The 19,023-nt window shown below is 35.3% G+C and overlaps 1 protein-coding gene across 1 annotated transcript in view; it reads right to left on the bottom strand.

Annotated features, from left to right (window-relative positions):
* Positions 1 to 1,294: 1,294 nt before the first annotated feature.
* LOC125678055 (von Willebrand factor D and EGF domain-containing protein-like) overlaps positions 1,295 to 19,023 on the bottom strand; it is a 21,217-nt gene continuing 3,488 nt past the window's right edge. The window contains exons 5-19 of the mRNA XM_056161074.1: positions 18,043 to 18,314; positions 17,873 to 17,959; positions 17,131 to 17,532; positions 16,756 to 16,841; positions 16,590 to 16,668; positions 15,987 to 16,163; positions 14,488 to 14,699; positions 11,622 to 11,889; positions 11,312 to 11,467; positions 10,934 to 11,102; positions 10,655 to 10,845; positions 5,864 to 6,103; positions 5,663 to 5,771; positions 4,728 to 4,935; positions 1,295 to 1,996 (exon numbers count right to left, since the gene is read on the bottom strand). Coding sequence (XP_056017049.1) covers positions 1,747 to 1,996; positions 4,728 to 4,935; positions 5,663 to 5,771; positions 5,864 to 6,103; positions 10,655 to 10,845; positions 10,934 to 11,102; positions 11,312 to 11,467; positions 11,622 to 11,889; positions 14,488 to 14,699; positions 15,987 to 16,163; positions 16,590 to 16,668; positions 16,756 to 16,841; positions 17,131 to 17,532; positions 17,873 to 17,959; positions 18,043 to 18,314 — 2,906 coding nt within the window. The 3' untranslated portion in view covers positions 1,295 to 1,746. The remainder of the gene's footprint in view (positions 1,997 to 4,727; positions 4,936 to 5,662; positions 5,772 to 5,863; positions 6,104 to 10,654; positions 10,846 to 10,933; positions 11,103 to 11,311; positions 11,468 to 11,621; positions 11,890 to 14,487; positions 14,700 to 15,986; positions 16,164 to 16,589; positions 16,669 to 16,755; positions 16,842 to 17,130; positions 17,533 to 17,872; positions 17,960 to 18,042; positions 18,315 to 19,023) is intronic.

Raw genomic sequence — 19,023 nt, 5'->3', positions numbered from 1 at the left:
TTTTTGGCGACATCTTTTTAAGAAAATTGCAAGGTTGATTGCTAAAACTGAATATCCTTTCTCTAAACCTACAATCATTTTCTTACGCGTTGTAAAACAAACAAAATAGAAAATTACAAGACACAGTCCACGCTATCAAAGAGCTAGGTATGTTAGGGAGCAAAATCGGCCTTGTCTATAGATTTGATCAAATTGAAATACATGAAAGGCGAAGATAGCGAACAGCGATCAACTCCATAACTCCTATATGCAATACAAAATAGAGACAATATGCCATTGTCAGAACGTATTAATTTACGTCTCATGTCGTTTTCTTGTAAGCGTTAGTTACATCCGCAAATAGCGTCATGACGTTGACGTTTATGAACAAAGTCTTGGAAAGCAAACGCGAACTCCTTCAATAATATTTAGATTCTAAACCGAATAGAAAGAAATCTAGAAAATAAAAGATAATTCTGCTCCTTGGATTTAAGAACTACCCTAAACCATGATTTTGTATGCATCATTACCAAACTATTTATTTGTTTTATCAACGAGTTTGTCAATGAAGTATAGCGCAGGGACGGTGACATTTTTCCGGAAGCATTATGGGGAGTTCCCATCATTTTTCAGCTGATGAAGAGCAAATCACGTGACTCAATTGTGTAATTCTTATAGCGAGCTTGTCGTGTCGCTTTGCGACGCAAGCTTCCTTCGCTGTCAATGCATATTTATGATTTTTCAGCGACAAGCACATCTCCATTTGTACGCCTAGAAATAGAAATTAAGACAAGATTTGGTGTACAACTGTCCATCATAGCCAGCCTACTGCATCTGATTTGGCCCGGTCACCACCTGCATTTCAATAGCTCGAACTAGATTTTTCCATAAACTAATAATTTTCAGAATGTACCGGTAATTACCAATATATTATACCATTGTGCTTGCTAAAACAATAATACGTACATTGAGTTTGATTAATTTTCTTATATCACCGTACAGTTAATTTTGCAGCCCTTCACCGGCAATGGTGACGTCTCTATATGAGTGAAAGATTATCGAAAGGGACGTTAAACAATATACAATAAATCAAATCCTTAAAATATCTTCGTAGTTTTTGGTGATCCGGTGTGTTGGAATCCGCATGGACATGCGCTACTTTACTAACTGACATGTTTTTTTTTTATATTCGTACGTGGCAGAATTTATTCAAAAACTTCTACAAGAGAAGAAACAAGTTATTGTTGTTATCTTCAACTCGACATTTAGATACATTTACGATGTTTCATCTATTAATTTTTATTATCATGTTGATTCGATATGCCACAGGGAACTCAAAGGAGTTCACAAATTCTTCCACATCTTAATAATTTAATCTTTTATTGAGCATATATATTATGGGCGAACTAACAGCTCAGCTTTATGACAAATGAGATGATTTCACCTTCTCTAGCCAACTTCCAGTATTTATGCAACACAAGTTTTTATGTACTGCATATGGTGTTTAGGTTTCTCGATGCGATACGCAAGAGATTGTCTGAGTGTGATCGGTTTTCAAATCAGGCAAGCTATTGACAAATGAATTCACAGATTCGATAGTCACAATAACGATACACTTCACAAATATCTCTCATTAAGTTGTACGTTGTTTGGTGTTTTTTTTTTTTAAATTGAAATAACTTTAACATGCCCTCTTTTAAAAGCACAATAGCATGCATGAATAGTATTTGATATATTACGAAGAAGTATACATCATTGAGACACGTTTTATGTGTCCCTATTTCCGGCAACGCTGAACAATTTGTCAAGATGTCCATTTTTCTTGTATATCCTTTGTAGATCAATAGTGGGTTGATCAACTGTCATAGAAGCTGCTGATGGGGGTCGGGAGTATGGATTGTTGACCTGGAAAAGGTTAGCAACGTGGAATGTTTCTCGTCGAGGACCATTGTCACATTCTGGATAACTATTAACATCGTCGTGATTTTGTAAGGTAGAAGATATCCTGTCCTCCTTTCTGTAAGAAAAGTAGATTTATAAGTTTAGAAAGGTCATATCCCCATTTATGCATCTGTATTGCAGTTTTTAAGATTTGTCATCAGCAAAGAGAGGGAATATAATGACCTTTAGAACTATTTTGAGTGCTTCCATGAGAAATGAGAATATTTTCTATATTCACAAGATGAGATATCTGACACGATCACATGTTTGTTAGAAATATATCATGAATAAACCTTAAAGGAAAATGAAACAAGAGGCCCATGGGCCACAACGCTCACCTGAGTCACCTTGGCCCGTATATGAAGACTTTCCATATATATTTGCATGTAAAACCTTAGTCCCTATTATGGCCCAAACTACCCTTTGCAAACTTGAATCTACACTATGTCAGAAAGCTTTCATGTAAATGTCAACTTCTTTGGCCCAATGGTTCATGAGATGAATATTTTTAAAGCTTTTTCCTATATTTGTATGTAAAACTTTGATCCCCCCTTGGGGCCCCATCCTATCCCCGGGGGCCATGATTTGAACAAACTTGAATCTGCACTATGTCAGAAAGTTTTCATGTAAAAATCGGATTTTCTGGCTCAGTGGTTCTTGAGAAAATTTTTAAAGATTGTTCCTATATATTTGTATGTAAAACTTTGATCCCCTATTTTGGCCCCATCCAACCCCAGGGGCCCATGATTTGAACAAACGGGAATTTGCATTATGTCAGGAAGCTTTCATGTAAATCTCAGCTTTTCTGGCTTAGTGGTTCTTGAGAAGAAGATTTTTAAAGTTGTTCCCTATATATTTGTGTGTAAAACTTTGATCCCCCTCGGGGCCCCATCCTATCCCCGGGGGCCATGATTTGAACAAACTTGAATCTGCACTATGTCAGAAAGTTTTCATGTAAAAATCGGCTTTTCTGGCTCAGTGGTTCTTGAGAAAAATTTTAAAGATTGTTCCTATATATTTGTATGTAAAACTTTGATCCCCTATTTTGGCCCCATCCAACCCCAGGGGCCCATGATTTGAACAAACGGGAATTTGCATTATGTCAGGAAGCTTTCATGTAAATCTCAGCTTTTCTGGCTTAGTGGTTCTTGAGAAGAAGATTTTTAAAGTTGTTCCCTATATATTTGTGTGTAAAACTTTGATCCCCCCTCGGGGCCCCATCCTATCCCCGGGGGCCATGATTTGAACAAACTTGAATCTGCACTATGTCAGGAAGTTTTCATGTAAAAATCAGCTTTTCTGGCTCAGTGGTTCTTGAGAAGAAGACTTTTAAAGATTTTTCCTATATATTTGTGTGTAAAACTTTGATCCCCTATTGTGGCCCCATCCAACCCCAGGGGCCCATGATTTGAACAAACTTGAATCTGCATTATGTCAGGAAGCTTCCATGTAAATTTCAGCTTTTCTGGCTTAGTGGTTCTTGAGAAGAAGATTTTTAAAGTTTGTCCCTATATATTTGTATAAAACTTTGATCCCCCCTTGTGGCCCCATCCTACCACCGGGGGCCATGATTTGAACAAATTTGAATCTGCAATATGTCAGGAAGCTTTCAGGTAAATTTCAGCTCTTCTGGCCCAGTGGTTCTTGAGAAGAAGGTTTTTAAATGACTCCACCCTATTTTTGCATTTTTGTGATTATCTCCCCTTTGAAAAGGACATGGCCCTTCATGTGAACAAACTTGAAAGCCCTTTACCCAAGGATGCTTTTGGCCATGTTTGGTTGAAATTGGCCCAGTGGTTCTGGAGAAGAAGTCGAAAATGTGAAAAGTTTAATAAACAGACAGACAGACAGACGACGGACAAAAAGCGATCAGAAAAGCTCACTTGAACCTTCGGTAATATTACCACACGGTTTCAACTTTCATGCAATAGACGATATTTACGTTAAAACGTCTAACATGTATGCTGTTGGAATGAAAAGATAAATATAACAAACAGTGACCAATCTCATAACTCCTATATAACTCCTATAAACAATAAAAAAAATTGAGAGTTGGGTAAACACGGAATCCTGGATCTACCAGAGGTGGGGCCAGGTGATTAGGAAGAGTAAGCATTCCCAGTCGACCTGTTGCTTTTAGTAAGAATCAAACATCTTAAAACAAAGCCATCTTAGATTTGTTAAGGTTGAATATTCTGTTTTTGAACTACTACCGTATACTCTATATACAAACTCTAAGTGAAATAAAACAGTTTCAAAAGAGATATATGACAGGAATAAAACATTTGTATTTCTGTCGATCTTGGTAGTTACAGTAGGACTATTTCATTTATAAACAAAACTTACAAAAGAATCGGTATTGAATATATATGTATATATTTACATGTAATGGCATACATGTACGTGTTACAATATAACGTCAAATTGTTTCGCTGAATTTATCTCAGCCATTTTTATGGTCTATCTTAAAGTACCCATGCAGTTAATGTTTGAAGTATATAGAGGAATTCATTATGCTGCTATTGTGAAATCATGGCAGCATTGTAGGGGTGTAGGAATTCCTAATGCCGATTGTTAGGCAATTCGTGGCACACTGACTTTGACTACAGATACCTCCGTTTACCTGATCAAGATATAGGGCTCACGGCGAGTGTGACCGGTCGACAGGGGATGCTTACTCCTCCTGGGTAATTGATCCCGCCTTTGGTATATCGAGGGGTTCGTGTTTTCCCAACTCTCTGTTTTGTATTGCTCATATAGTTATGAGATTGATTACTGTTCGCTATCTTAACTTTTCATAGACTCACCTTCTCTGGCATTTTCTTTTTAAAAGATATCCTGCGAGGAAGATTACTCCCGTGGTAAAAATAACACATGCGGAAATTAAGCCTATAGAATTTTGAGACAATTCGGTTTCTTGTTTGGCATTCTTCCTTGTATTATCTTTGGGTTGATTAGAAATAGATGATCCAGTAGATGTTATAGAGGCTGATGTGGAACCACTTGTGGTACATTCTACATAAATATAATTCAACGTCATGTTTATTTCTCTAGGCACGCATTGTCTAATTTTTGCTAAGAACGTACTCATAATATATTGATTTCATAAATAATTTTTTTCGCCCGTGGCGTTTAGTCTGTGACAAATTTATAATCTTATAAATATCGATCTTAATTGATTGATTGAATATTGTTTAACGTCCCTCTCAAGAATATATCACCCATATGGAGACGTCACCACTGCCGGTGAAAGGTTGCAAAACTTGGGCCTATACTCGACGCTTATGGTCTTTAAGCAGGGAGGGATCTTAATCGTGCCACACCTGCTGTGACACGGGACCTCGGTTTTTGTGGCATCATCCGAAGGACTGCCCAATTTAGTTGCCTTCTACGACAAGCAAGGGGTACTGAGGACCTATTCTAACCCGGATCTCTACGGGATGTATCGATCTTGACGTTTCAATTCAATAGATCAAAACATGAAGATAACGAACAGTGACCAATTGCATAGTTCTTATAGATAATGAAAATTAGATTAGGGAAGGCATGGATCCCTGTAAACATTAGTGTTTTACTTTCGGGTCTAAGAATAGTAGATATCGCTGTTAACCAAGAGTTTAATGCTTACCATATTATAATTCCTCAAAATGTTTTAATCATGATTAAGATTGCATTTAATCGGTCATATACACTCAAATCAATAGCATTCGATTTATAGACGACAGCGCTCAGAAATACATACCATGAGTCCAATCGTATCTGTCTTTATCGGGGTCACACTGAAAGCAGGGGTCGCTATTTTTCAATCCCCCTCTCTGAACACAACTACCATTGATATAGCAGTATCCGTCCTGAAAATATACCATACACAATTACGATTTGCTGTGAAATGAAAAACAACTGTAGACTATGAATTGTTTGACATTGAACTTTCATGTCTGACCTGTAGAGTGAAATAAACACTTCCGGTGTCGTTGTTGAATATCTGACATTGGGACTGATAGACATACACAGAATATATCTCTGAGAATTGGGTGCCATCATTAGATATCTTGAACTGGAACGTCGTACTCCAGGTGTTGGTTTGTGAATATTCAAGTCTGCAATATCCTTCAAACAGGGTCCTCTCTTCCAGGTCCACTGTGTAGGACTCTTCTGATGCAGTGATATTTGTTTTTGTCATCTGTGATTTAAAGTAAAAGCATTGTATTAGAACGATTACGTAGTTATAGAAACCGTTAACTGTTTTCTTCCTGCAGCTCATGAAATACGAAAAATATATTGCTACTGGCTAGTTGTGATTGATGTGTGTCTTTGTAAGCGCTGGGCGCATTCACCAGCGATTATTAGGAAAGTTTTCAAAGTCTTTGAATCAGCGATATGAGGTATTTAAAACAAATAGTGTAAGGAACGGTAACCTAGGTAGGGATTGACAATGTCCTATGCACCCATTTGTGCTTTTGTTAAAATATCGACGCAACGCAACAGGGTTAAGGTGTCCCGAGTAAAGTTAAAACAAACATCATCAATATTGTACCTCAGTGCACTTCATACTATATGACGTCACAATATAAAAGTACGTCACGACGTACAGGGCTATATTTGTATCGCGGAGAAAATGTCATAATATTGTCATGCTATTTATTGCCGTTAGTGTTCAAGCTGTATGTGTTTAAATCTGTTTGTCAGATGATTTTTTCCCAGCTTTCTTCGGTAATACAATATGTCTTACGGCGTGACCATGTTTGAGGGCGAAGCAAAAAATGACATTAGTATCTAGACCCATAACAGGACAAAAAATATCCCGATATATTAGCACCTAACGTGTGAGGACGAAGTTCAATCAAAGTATTCTAATTTTAGACATTTTTGATCCGCCTATTCATTGAACGCGGGAAACGCTATGCAACTGATGTAAACAGTGCATTGTGACGTCATATTCAGCATCAAGTGTTTAGCAAATACACAAACATACATCTGTAGGAAATATTGTACAATAAAGCGTTAATCTAGGAGTGATTATATATGTATAGGATTAAGAAATTAAGATGTACATGCTTTTACGGATTTTATGTAACATCTCAGTACGACGTGAACTTGGGTACACGAGATTCAAAATGGGGAAATACATGTACACGCTATAGTATTCGAATCGACGCCATTGGGACCAAAATTTTCAAGTTCCATCGGTATGGTTTAATTTTTCATTAGTTTTCTATATTTTCCTTTTAAACATGTATATACGTGTTACCGATAGGGAGAGCTCCGCTCCCACGGCCCTTCGCCCTCTATAAGTCGCATATTTTTATATATAGTATGTGCACGAAAGATTGTAAAGTCATCTTTACATCACTTTGTGACCTTGATATCGCCCCCGATGTGTATAGTCATTTGGAATAAAGAAAACCAACGCATGTACATATCGACTTCATACAGGTGAAAGATGACGATATTTTATTTCGATCAAGGCATATTCAGAGAGGTAACTAATTGCAGATTTAGGATTTTTATACGGAAGGTACAATATTTTGCCTCGTTTAGATACGATTTGGATGTGATTGTGGAAAATGCCCAACATTTGAGTTGAGATAATGGAAATTGCTATATTTGAGAGGATATTGTACCGACCCGTATCACTCTTTAAATTTACAATATCAATGTCGACATATCTTTCACCTCTACGGAGGTGATAAACAACTAAAAGTCTAGCGGATGAAAATAGCTCTACGTCACTTGTATGACGACGTAATAGTTAAGCAAAGGATTTCCCCACGTGATACGATGTTTGTTTATGCATTGACAAACGATTTTTACTAAAAATATGCGACGCTTGAAAGAATTTTACCTTTATATGAATATGCTGTTATTACTTGTTATTTTACTCGAGACACCTTAACCCCGCTATGAATATCATATATTTCTTCAAACTACTTCAAATATTCTTTTACTATAATAGCAAGCAAATGGTTTGTGACACGTTTTAAAAAGGGTAGCACATGATATATAGACCACGTGGGTTGAGAGAGATTGCGTAGTTTCGGGGTTTGTAAACAATCCTCAGGTGTTGGCCAGAATTTGGAATGGAAAATGGAACAAAACGAAAAATACTGTATGCATTTTGTAAAATCAAAAGGCTTTTGTATTGTGAACAAGGGCAGCAGAAATTACAGAGAAAACGGGAAGTCATCGTGTTTCATCATTTCATATACGTCATAAGTAATGTATATACTTATGAATGAATGTATTTTGAAATCGTAATAACTTACTATTTAAGCAAGCGTTTGAGGGTACAGCCCCTTTCCCCGAATTTGCCATTTTCTGACACCCTCTCCCCACCGATTGTGACAGTATGTTGTTTCACAAATAGAAAATAAAATAAAAATGAAGAAAAATACTGAGAAAGAAATAAAGAGTTATAGCGCTTTTGCTGACGAAACGGCCGACTCAGAAATCTAAAGGGAAAACACCGGTTTACAACATTAGACTGGCGTGTTATTTTTTAATATAAGGCCAACGTTTTAAATGTTTCATTAACCAAGATAAATAACTGTCGCAGTTTAGCATTACTGACATTTATATGAATCGTTCTTAAATCAATAAACCATGTTCCTATGTGGAATGATGAACAATACAATATTTTCATAGATGCATTCATATCACACAACACCCCTTTTACATATGGTATTACTTAGCTCACTCTCTTTTTCTGAGATGGCTGCAGCACCTTTAATAAATTTCATCAGTTCATTTGCCTTTGGTTGATAATTCGAGTGTTTAGTTTTGGCTAAATATCATATGACAGTTGCTACATGAGTTTTTATATTTACTTTTGAGACGTCAAACTGTATAAGAGTTATTTTCCTCCCATGACCTATTTTTACTTATTGCATGCTGTGCATTTGCGCCCCTTTTCTTGTAGTATTTGTTTGGTTTTTCGTCAGCCACATTACGGTTTGAAAATCCTCTCCACACAGGAACAGGTTAGTGTAAACAAACGGAACTACAGTGATCTCGAAATAAATTCCTTTTCTTTAAGACGTAACTTGCAAATATTGGAAGTTATTTATGATGAAAATGACCAATATCTGTTATAATATATGTATTACATTTATAACACACACCCCTCAAGAAAACGACCCCCAAAACAGTGAAAAGCAAACAAAAACTTGAATGGGAAAATATTGGACTTGAACTCGGAATGTATGTTTTAAGTGTAATTTTACTGAACACCTAAGCCACTAGGCCACCCAGACATGTAAGTTTAAAGGTTTAACGTTTGACAGGCTGCTAAATCTCAAGGTAAATTTTGAGAACGATTTTTGTCATGTTTTAGCCATTTTCAACAAGCGGGTCACCTTAAACTAATTTTTTTCAAATGGACTTATGTACAGCCATACTCAAGTAAAACAATTTCAGTGGTTTATTTCTTGTTTAGGGTGGTCTTTTGCAACAGTTTGCATTTTTAAGGCCCTTTACGTTACATCTACTCTATATAATCACGGTGATGTTTACGCTTATCAAGGTACTATCAACATATAGTCATCCTTATTTAGTAATTTCGGTAAACACAAGTATAAACTAACATTATATAGCAAAATATTTGTAAAAAATGATATTCAAGAAAAAAGTATTTATGTCGGCGAAATTGCAAACCAAGTGCGCTATACTTCTTTTCTTTCAAATTATATTACGTTTTCCCTGGTAGGCATAAGCCTATCCAATGATAAGATACATTCATTCACCTGACAACAACATCGGAAAGATTACAATTATAATTATTCCAGTGATACCTCTTTTCTGTTCTTCAGTTCTTGTTTTTACTCTCTTTAATTTCTTATCAAACTGTGATCGCCATTTGATAACTAATAATGATACGAGAGGGATTGTTGCAAGCGCATATGCACTTATGACAACTCACTCTCTGTCCATTTAGATGTTGTTGTCATTATACCGCAATTATAATCGGATTAATTCGATTTAATATTTCTTTAGAATGTGAAATATAAAAAGTGAAGATAGTGACCAGAGATATATTGAAATTATGCACTTATATTTGATTGAGATGATCATATTTCATCAGGTGAATGAGAATACATTTAAAAACATTGGAATGATTTGCGACATAACTAGAAGGAGTAAGCATCCTTTGTTGGTTGGTCATACCCACCGTGAGCCCTGTATGTAGATTGGGTAAATGGAGTAATCCGTTGTGAAAGAAGGGCTAATAATTGGTATGAAACAATATTTGACCCAATGGTAGGCTATATTAGGGGATGCTTACTCCTCCTAGGCACCTGACCCACCTCTGTTGTGTCCAGAGGTCCGTGCTTGCCGAACTGTCTACTTTACATGACTTATAGGAGTTATGAGATTGATCACTGTACGTTATATTCACCTTTCATTGCAGAGAGATATGATACAAAATATATCAAATGAATACTTGTATGTTTCTAATATATTTATTATACCGTCACCTTAGAAAAATGTTGGTCCTCCTCCCAAAGATGTGACGTAACGTAAATCGATAACCGCAAGGATATATGTATTCAAATCAATATGACGTATGATCATTGTCATGTACGTAAATTAAAGTTTCTTCAGTACCTCGAGTACTATAAATGGTTCAAATTTTATAAATCCTGTGCCAAACTTATAGATTCTATATACCATTATGTGATTAGTCGTTACAGTGGTTGTTGGGACCCATGAGCTTTTTGTGACTGTTGTCTTTTACCTCTTTTCTGGTCAGGTAACATGTAGTTCCCATGTTTTCCAGGAAATATTCGCCATACAGCGTAATATCGTCACAAGGTTCGTCAGTCTTGTCACACACACCACCGTCTGAAATTCTTGTTATTGTTGGCGGTGCTAAAACATCAAAGGAACAGTCGCTCCCACCGTATCCATAATCACAGGTACAGTTTCCTGAAACATACATGTTAGGTATTGTTATGAGATTTTAGACAATAACGATCAGTGATGAATCCCATCAATCCGTGATCATAAATGTTACCTCCTGAGCAAAGACCTTTATTGCTACAATTGTTTGGACATAGATTAATCATTATCTCCGACAAGGTAGGTTGTTCCTTTTCCAGTGTTGAATTAAGAACGATATATGCTTGACATTGACTGAGAGCAATATTGAGATGCGTCTGTGTAAGATTTTCTTCTCCAGCCACCTGTGCAAAGAACAAAAGTTGATATCATATAGCATTACGTTACAGAGTAATCTCTTTCTACAAACAGTATCACTCTCGATGAACTATTGAAGATAACAAACAATGAATCAATCTCATAAATCCTAAAATCGATGCAAAATTAAGAGAAGGGCAGAAACAAACTCCTGGAAAAATAAGATCGAGAGTACTTCCTATGTCAATATACTTACAGAAAGGTCACTAATGCAGTTCAGGACGCTTTCGTTGCTGAAGTTTGGCACAACTTGAAGACATGTTCCGTACAGTGAAGATTGTTGGAATGCTTTATAGCATGTATCCTGAGCCTCTGAGACACTAATGACCTGACGCTTCCCCCGTGCTTCTCGCTGAAAATAAGTTAGGTTAAAGCTTATCCCGGTATACAAAAATATGTTGGAATACATGAATCTTCCGGTATACAGCTATCTCCAGGAATACATCTATTTTGAAGACAAGGTAATGATATCCAAACTTCTTCAAGACAGTAAAATATGTATGTACCTTTGTGACAGTATCGGATTGTGGTTCACTACGTTGAACTGTAGAAAAATATTCCAGGTCTCGTTTTTTCCTGGAACTACTATGTAAGATACAATGATATTCCTTTCCTCTGACGTCTGTTTTACATTCCCTGTACTTCTTGTAGCTGCACTTTGTTTTCCCGTCATCACATGTGCATAGTTTCTTGAAGTAAGTCGACAATGGAGTCAAGTTGTCGTAAACAGTTTCTGACGTAGATAGCAGGTCTTCTATGCTTCCGCTATTCAGACTACAATGTGAAAAAAGTGAAGAAAACAAACTATTATTATAATACGCATTTTGTTACATAGTTCTGACTTTTTACTAGTCTAAAAGTTGGCTTATCATAAACTTACAGTTTGGTAAGCTTTGTTTATACCTCAAACTCAGAATTCGTTCAGTTTGAAAACTGTCACTTTCATTTTGATTATATCAAAGGTGAAGATAACGAACATTGATTAATCCCATAACACTTAATCTAAAAACATCGCTGATATTGTTTTTTTTTAATGTTGGTGTATAAGTTGGTTTTCATATGAAATATTTAGTTGAAACGAATATGCTTATGTTTAAGTTTACTTGTTAAATTTCACGGTTCAGCAACAAAAGCTTATTTTTCAGACAATGTATATCTACATGTTCGTTTAAACGGCTGAACTTTCAAAGTAAAGAAGTTGAATAAAGAAGCCCCAAGTAGGAAATAAAACTAAGAATTCACCTAATTTTAACTATAAGAATTAAACATTTATAAAATCCAGTATTTCTTCTTGCCTGTTTAATTCTGTCATTTACATATTTCATAATTTGTAGTCGCAGACTTCGCACTATTTTCAATAACTTTTTAAACAAATTTAGGTTATGACTTTTCTATAGATTCCCCGAGAAATTCTTATTCTAAAGCAGGAATGGGGAAAGAACACATTTGCAGAAAACCATAGTAAAATATGTAAACTTTTGAACATTCATACATACAGGGTAATTTGTAAAGGAGATATACTGGCGATATAATAGTACACATACTTTATTTGGTATCAAACAATAAAGTATATTTTCACGGCAAACTAACAACTCAACTATATGACAAAAGGGATGATTTCAGCTTCTCCATCGTCAACTTCCCGTATTTATGTAGCAATATCCCATTATCATCTGCATATGGCGCCTATATCTCTCACCTGATTCGATATGCAAGAGCTTGTTCTGCGTATGGTGAGTTCGTAAATCGAGGCAAGCTACTGACAAACAAGTTGATGGTACAGTGGTTTCAACAGTTCTGATTGAAGTCGTTATTACAATCTACTTCGTCATCACAACCTACCATTGGGTCAAATCCTGTCTGACATGTTTCATACCGATTGTTAGACCGTCCTCGGCACACTAATTTTGACTACGAATAACTCCGTTTACCTGATCAGAATATAGAGCTCACGGCAGGTGTGACCGGTCGACAGGGGATACTTACTCCTACTAGACACCTATCCCACCTCTGTTGAATCCAGGGGTTCGTGTTTGCCAAACTATCTATTTTATATTGCTAGAAAGAACTATGATACTGATCAATTTTCGTAATCCTCACCTTTCATGCCAACTAGTGTGCGATAGGAGTGATACAAGGCATATTTATTCTTGGGATAGAGATGTTTATATTTTGTGAAAAAAAAATTGTAAATCAATACCCATCTTGCCTATTCATAACATGTTTGAATTATTATAACTAATGATGTTGCCAGTCTGTCATTCAGGCATTTGTTGCAAACCTTCGATCTATTAAATCATATCTCTTATTCTTAGACGAATTTCACTCCACTTTTTGACACTCTGTTTTTCCCTCTAATAGCTCTAGCAAGTTTATCGTTATTTCGGATTTCAAACATTTCGGTTGAGCATCACTGAAGAGACATAATTTGTCGAAATGCGCATCTGGTGCATCAAAATTGATACCGTATAAGTTTTACATTGCTAAGGTGTATTTCAATGTTTGCATGACATGTTGTTATTTAAAGAAACTCAGCAATCCGTGGCAACTCATTCAACCCCCACCGAGTTCAGTGAGTTACAGAATGGCAACTTTTGCTGTTCTTTAAAAGCAAGGGAACCAATTTGACGGCATTTTGCATACTTTCCACAAGTCATTAGTCGCATGTATGCATAAATGTCGTATTTCAGTTCAATGCATAAATACCCCTTGTCCCTTTCATCTACGCTATGTGCCATTTTTCTTCGATCTCAAGAAATATTACAGATGTTTATTCTACCAGAAAAAAGTACTGCATCAAAATTGCATAAAGGTTTCATTAAATAGAGTATTGCTAAATTTTTATCGATCTAAAATTCAACGCTTATAAAAATTAAAAGAGGCCAAACTGTTTACAAATGACAATATTGGAAACATCAAAATATCACTATGCCACCTACTAGATTAAGAGTAGTTTTTAACTGAGGAATTTGATTTAAAATCCAACAAATGAATTGATGAAAAGGTTAAACTAATGAACAATAATCAATCACATAACACCTGTAAGGAATATAAGACCTCCATCGTCCCTCTCTCCACAAGAAAAACTGCCAGTATTTAGAGAGGAAAAGTTAGATACGCATATTGCCAAAATATTGTGCAATAGCTAACCATGTACGGTTGTTTATGGAAAATATATCTCTGCCTTTACTGTATTGTAGTTAGAAAAACATGTTGGCCTCATCAAGTTGTTCATCGCCTGGCTAATAGTAGTAATCAAACTTCCATATGAAGGTTAACAAGGAATAAAATGTAAAAAAAAAAAAAAAAAAAAAAAAAAATTTGCACAGAACCTGTTCTTCGAACTAGATTCGATAAAATGTTGATAGATACCTCCAGGATTTCGAAAAATCATCTGGAGGATTTGAGTGACTGATAAGTCCATCCTTTCGGCTAAAATCATTAGTTTTGTCATCGTCCAACAATCCACATAACCCGGACGTTCTATTGAAGTCGGCAACAGTCGGATATATTTCTACATTGATGTACCAGGAATCAAACTCGTACAGTTTCGCTTTAACAAAAGTTCCAGTAGGGAATGTTATCTGAAATAATGTAAATAAAGTATTTACATTTACAAAATATGAATAGCAATTTCAAATGTTGGTGAGAGAGAAAGAATATCAATGCAAACTAGCACTAAACTAAACTACAAAAACGCTGAGAGAAACAAAACATGTACATGTTGAATTATCGACTGTAATATGGAGCAGAAATGACAACGTCCGTCATGAACTAGGGTCGGGACTTTTACTGTTAGGGTAGATGAATTCATAGATATGAATATATATATATATATCAAAATTCGTGAATTCGTCCTGCCTTCACGTAGTTCCACCCTCCTGTGACGTGATAAGTGTTTGCAAAATCAATTATTCATTTAGATTTATGCGTGATAGGTTAAAATATTTTGTTGGAGTCTCTTCCAATGGTTTTTTAAAAACATATTGTTGAAAATGAAATATTTCGAAAGTTTAAGTTATATATAGATAATCAATATGTTTCAAAATATTGAATTAAAAGGAAACAATCCTGTTTTCATTGGATCCTTTATCAAGTTCATTATGCGATATATTTTTTCTTCTTTAATGAAATCATTCTAAATACTATTGCATCGTTTTAACCAGTTTTTTGTGAATTTTTGTTAGTCCAGTTAAAGAAAAAATGCAATTTTCTGAAATTGATAAATGATTCGGTATATGTATGTCTCGCATCTTTAAAAGTGTGATGAGCTGTATACTTTATTTGATAAATCATTATAATTTCTAATAAATTGAAATAAACTAACATTTCAAACTTTAATTAGATTATAGCGAGTATTTAGTTTCCTTAGATTAATTAAGCCTATCATTACTACTTCGTGCATTTTGAATTGGTCCATTGGATGACTACTACGTTTCCTAAATCAATCCATACAAAGCATCAATTAACCAACCAAAAACAATAACCATGTAATTTTCAGTGTAAATGCCTTTGTTGATTTAGTGTAAAACATATGTTGATGAATTCAAGTGACATTCAAAATAAACATAATGTAATGAAAAATGTGTTGGCATTGTGAATTGCTAAAATAGCAATATACCGTAAAAAAAATAATATCGATGTCCTTACCCATGTAATTTTATGAAATGTTGCAAGACAGCATGACGTCAGAATAATAAATAAAAATCATACTAACAAGGGTTACTTCCAGTTGAAATTTGTTTATATCTAAAGGGGGCATAAAATGGTCCATACTGCACTTCGTCCTGAGATCATTATGAAGAATATAATCTTTTTTCCAAATACCGACTTTAAACTAAACTTTTGCTTAAATATGAATAAATAAAAACCTTATATTCTTTGTCTGATTCTTTGATAACTTTGATTGAATGGTCTCTGCATATAGGAAAGTTGATAGTCCGCTTTTGGTCACAAAAATCGATCATGAACACATCCTGACCAGATCTTGCTGCCACTCCGCAGATACATCGTGGATATTTCCAACAACTCGTATGACGTACCTGAACCTATGTCAATAGTAGATTTTGAACATGTGAAAGAACATTAAGGAAGAAAACACTCATTGAAAGCACTTATTTAATTAATGAAGTTCGTTTTGGGCCAAATCGATAGTCTGAGATGACATATATGGTTTACAAACAACAAAGCAAACTGGTGAAAATGTAACTTCGTATCTTATGATTTTTTTTTAAATTTGCTGAAATGATTCATTTCATTTCCATGAATATGAGCATTGCAATATAACATAAAGCGAAGCACTTCCATAACGACAAGGTTTGATGCTCTCCGGACAAATAACTTCAGACAAGATCATTGTTCAGAATCTTTTATCCACAGCGTTATTTGATAATGTATATTGTAATAACTAAGATACGATTATAAATTCAAATGCAATGAAAAGCATTCCATGTCCAGTATCAAAATCCCCGTACCTCTTGTAAATGGTCGTCATTTCTGTAAAGTATGTACGTCCTCCCAGGTAAGCAGCCATTACTCTGGCATTCATAGGATCTAAATCATTATTTTTCTAATAAATGTCATATTCAATAAAATTAATTTATTTAAGAAGAACATATCAATTTGGTAGTCAGTGCTTACTTTCCATCAAAGGTGGTCATGTGAGGATCAAGATAAGAACTGCATCGCTTTCCCTTCCATCCTTCCTGTGACTCTACGACATTGACCTGATCAAAACCAAGCAACTCAAAACAAATGTATACGGTGTTTTTATATGAGATGATAAAGTTTAACAATATATACACATTGTTTACTTTGTCGTCAATGCAACTATCACGAGTATCAAAAGCCTTTCAAGACGCGATGTATAAACCACATACCTTTTAAAGCATATACTCAAATATGATCTAGTCTAGTTTTACAAGTTTCTGATCAGTACATTTTCAAAAAAACTTTATATGATTTATATCGTTTAATACATTAGGTACTTGTTGATTGCATTATGAATGAACATACATTCACATCTGAAAGCTCGGCTTCGCTGAAGATTTTCGCTCCGTTCCCATTTGGTCTGTTTGTTTTCAATTGCAGTACAAGATGGTGGTCAGCAAGATAGTAATCCTCCTCATCGGAGTTAAAAATGTCCATGGTGTAGTCTTTACGCCAATTCACTGGATCCTCGTACTTCTGGCGTTCATTGTACTTGTAGCTAGGAATCTTAATTTCACAGTCTGTGAAATGACCGCTTGCTTTACATTTATCCTCGGTATCTTTATCCGGGAATGACAGCTGAATACTCAAAGAACTGCTGGATTGCAATCCATTGATCTCTATAGTTTCAGCAGCAAACGGAATTGTAGGACGTACTGTAAGAGTTCCTTTACGCTGTCTCTCAATTGTGAGGGTGGGATTCAAAATCTAAAGGCAAACACAGATTGGATGCGTAAAAATGATAGACAAAATAAACAGTAGAATTGCATAATCTGACCTCTTTTCCAGCATTAGCTTTCTGCGATCTTACCTTTATTTCAGCATTTACATTGCGTATCTCACCTCTATTTCAGGATTAACATCACGTGATGTGACCTCTATTTCACAATTAATATTACGTGATATGACCTCTATACCATTATTAACATTACGTGATATGACCTTTATTTCACCATCAACACTACGTGATCTGGGCTCTATTTCAGTATGAACATTAATTTATCTTACCTCTATTTCAGTACAGTTTATTATCATTTTGTAATCTGACCTCTATTCCAGCGAAGAAAAGATTGCTCGATGTTGAGGAACATGGTAAATCATCCTCTGATTTCTTTATTCCCACAGTACAGAGTATCTACAAAACATCCCGTACATTGCAGTAAAGGTATATATAACTCCAGCATATAGCTAAATTTGGATTTCACAAACGTGTCATACCCAGATGCCAATCTTTTTGCCTGCATCGTGGACATCTTCAGCAGAAAGTATGACATTCTGTGACGATGTCTTATCAACTGTCTGACTCTTAATCAACGTGCTGTTGTTGACGAACCAATTTATATGGTACAACAATGTATCGTCATCACCATGTGTAAAAGAGCAAACCAAATTCACATAGGGGTCGTATCTAATTGCATCGGCATTTCCTTTTGTGTTCCAGGTTATATTATGATAGGAAACTTGTGCGATTTCCACCGAGGTATTTACACCTGCAGATATAACGAACATTAAGAGCATTTTTTTTTTAAATATTCATTTGTGTTAAGGTTCATGGATATCATTCGTTTATGTTTCGTAGAAAAATAATTACACCGATTAATTAACTTGATTTTGCATGAAATGGTACTACATCTTCATCTATATTCCTTAATTCTGCATCTTAGACAGAATTGTGGAAATTTTCATTTTTTTGCAAATAGTTACAGACAACCCCCTTTGCTGCTTTAGGGGACAGTAAAAGTTGCCGTCGATAATATATTTTCCACCCGTCCATACACTTTCTAAACCAGCTATATGTTTTGATTTACAACTGGTCCATAAGATTTTGAGTTGCGGTGTGAACTTTTCATTTGTAAATATTCGGTTAACAAAACATGTGTCAGCAAAATACACTCGAATCAGGTATAAATCACCGTGAAACGTTATCAAAACATTTCTTAAATGGTACCCTGCGTTCAAATACATGTTAATATTGGTTTCAAAATAATATATTCAATGTAGATTAAGGAGAAGTTAAATTAAACATGTACCGTGGTTAGTTGTATGTTTCAATATCAGTGGAATTCAAAGATGTCATTGGAAATCTGAAGCATGACGGATTTATTTCTTCAAGAAATAACAAATATTGAGAAAGATAGTTCCTTCAAGAAGCGCACTCCACAGGATGTTACATCTGTGTGGTCGCAGCTTTGCCACTTC

Source organism: Ostrea edulis, chromosome 3 (genome assembly GCF_947568905.1).
Source record: "Ostrea edulis chromosome 3, xbOstEdul1.1, whole genome shotgun sequence".
NCBI classification, from domain to species: domain Eukaryota; kingdom Metazoa; phylum Mollusca; class Bivalvia; order Ostreida; family Ostreidae; genus Ostrea; species Ostrea edulis.
The sequence above is the reverse complement of the archived record's forward strand: the minus strand, read 5'-3'. Positions and strand labels throughout refer to the sequence as shown.